Source organism: Myotis nattereri, assembly GCF_964212035.1.
Source record: "Myotis nattereri genome assembly, chromosome: 9".
Taxonomy (NCBI): domain Eukaryota; kingdom Metazoa; phylum Chordata; class Mammalia; order Chiroptera; family Vespertilionidae; genus Myotis; species Myotis nattereri.
In genome coordinates, this window is record NC_138084.1 from 20111667 (window position 1) to 20114090 (window position 2424).

The following is a 2424-nucleotide window of genomic DNA, read 5'->3' on the forward strand; positions in this document are numbered from 1 at the left end:
AGAGAAGACAAGGAATTGTCTAGGGATCCCTAGTGAGCCAATTGGTCAATCAAATATTAAATATGACAAACTATAAGCATTCCTATTACAACAAATTTCTTTTAGTGTGAAGTTGACAAATCTTTGATCTGGTATGGTTACTTTGCTTTGAACAAACTCATAAGTGAAGAAATTAATCCATAAATCCCACCAGTAAAAAATAGGTTAAGTAGGAGAACTAACACAATTATTTAGGCAATTCTTTTATAAAAAAGATCTCTCTTTACTAATACTAATCTTAGCCCTACCTACAATGAGATGCTATGAGGAGACTGGTTGGTCTCCTGACAGCCTTGATCAGTACTGACATCTGTGGTCCTTAAGGTAGTATATGTTAGGCAAGGATAGACTATTGAGGGTGATGGGGCACACCACCTCTACTAACTGCAAAAATACTTGTGGATTACTTGGCCTATTGATGTATTAGGTCATATCTGATGAAGGATGACAGATTGAGCTTCCAGATACTTCTCGTGCATTTTCCTGTCCCTGTGCCAGTTGTTGGTTTCCATTAGAAGAGTGAGGAAACTGTAACTCAGCCCACAATTAGAAGAGCTGTAGGTCAATGTTTTAGTTGACATTTTCTACACTGTACACCTGAAATGAATTTCATCATTAGTAACAGCAGGAGTAGATTCTCTTCTTCCATCTGTTTAGGGCATCTTTGATTTCCTTGTTCCTCAGGCTGTAGATCAATGGATTTAGCATAGGGATTACAACGGTGTATAGTACCGACGCAAACTTGCTTTGGCTCAGAGAATCAGGAGAATTAGGATACAGATAAACAAAGGTACTAGAACCAAAGAAGAGGGTCACTGCGGTCAGGTGAGAAGCACAGGTGTTGAAGGCTTTGGACTTGCCTTCAGCTGAAGTGATCTTCAGAATGGTGGCAACAATATAACCATAGGATATCATAATAATGAGGGCAGATGAAACCGCAAAGATTACTGTCAGCACAGACAGCATGACTTGAACATAAAAAGTGTCAGAGCAGGATAGGATTAGCAGCTGGGGCAAGTCACACAAAAAATGGTTGATGATGTTTGGCCCACAGAAATGCAGCTGAAGTAAGGCACACAGTTGGATAAATGAGCCACAGAATCCAGTTACACTAGATGCTGCCACTATCTGCACACAGAGGGTGGGAGACATGATGGCTGTGTAAAGCAGAGGATTACAAATGGCAGCATATCTGTCATAAGCCATGGCTGTCAGGAGACAGCATTCAGTCAGGGCCAGGCCAGAGAAGAAGAAGTATTGCACGGTGCACCCCATAAAGGAGATGAATTTGTGCATCTTAAAGAAGTCTGAGAGCATCCTGGGGACAGTAGTGGAAACATAGCAGATGTCCAACAAGGACAAGTAACTGAGGAAAAAGTACATAGGTGTGTGCAGATTGGAGTTAGTCCTGATGAGAATGATGAGGCCCATATTCCAGGCCACTGTCATCAGGTAGATCCCTAGGAATATTGAAAAGAGGACAATGGTGAGCTTCGGAAATTCAGAGAATCCCAAGAGAATGAACTTTATAATCATTGTACTGTTCCTTCTCCCAGTCATTGCACTGGTGATCCTAGAATCTGTAGGCAGAGAAGAGAATAAATCTCTCAGTCAGTTGTTATAGCAATTTCTATTAAAATAAACTACCTTCTACCCACATTGAACATAGAGTCAAGAATAATATTGAGGAGAAACTAAAATGGCGGCATAGATAAACACCGGGAAATAGTCGCCTCCCACAGCAATTGAAAATTATCCCAAAGGACGGAGCAAACATCGTCCAGAACAACAGGAAGGCTGGCTGAGTGTAATTTCTACAACTAGAAGAAAAGAAAAGCACGCTGAGAGCTAGAGGAGCCTCGGAGGCTGAGTGCAGAGGTACGGCGGCGGCTCGCGCCCGCGGAAATGGGGTGGCACCTGAGGACGCGGCTGTCTTTTTGAATCACAAGCTCCCGACTGCTCTGAACTCCGGTTCCAGCAAGTCTCTGGGGACCCAGGACTCATACGGGGAGAGGCTGCTCTGTCAGGCGGCAGTGGGCGAACTTGAGGGCGGATTTCCCTCAGAGGCGCTTGCAGCCATTACCGGGACACTGAGACGCGCGACTCCGGGCGCGGAGAATCAGCCATTGTTTCTTTCTCAGCCCTTTTGACTCCCTGAGACCCCGCCCCACCCAGGCTGCAGCAGAGGCTTTTGCATGTGAATGTACCTAACTATAGCCCAGCCAAGCAGACACGGAACTTCCAAGAGAAGGCCCAAGGCCCCGCAGCGGCTTGCATTGCTTCACAGCTGAGCCTCTTCGTGGCCCCGGCTGTGAGGCCTCAGGCAGGGGCTGAATTAGCACCTCCTTAGATCCAGGAGCCACTGTACCCAGTGGTCAGAGGAGG

The 2424-nt window shown here is 45.5% G+C and overlaps 1 protein-coding gene across 1 annotated transcript; it reads right to left on the bottom strand.

Annotated features, from left to right (window-relative positions):
- Window positions 1-654: 654 nt before the first annotated feature.
- On the bottom strand, window positions 655-1634 carry LOC308525263 (olfactory receptor 5AN6-like; the record flags this gene model as incomplete). The annotated part of the gene is made up of 1 exon (XM_081100055.1): window positions 655-1634. The coding sequence occupies exon 1, from the start codon at window positions 1597-1599 to the stop codon at window positions 655-657; it is 945 nt and encodes a 314-aa protein (XP_080956181.1). The 5' UTR covers window positions 1600-1634.
- Between the last annotated feature and the right edge of the window lie 790 nt (window positions 1635-2424).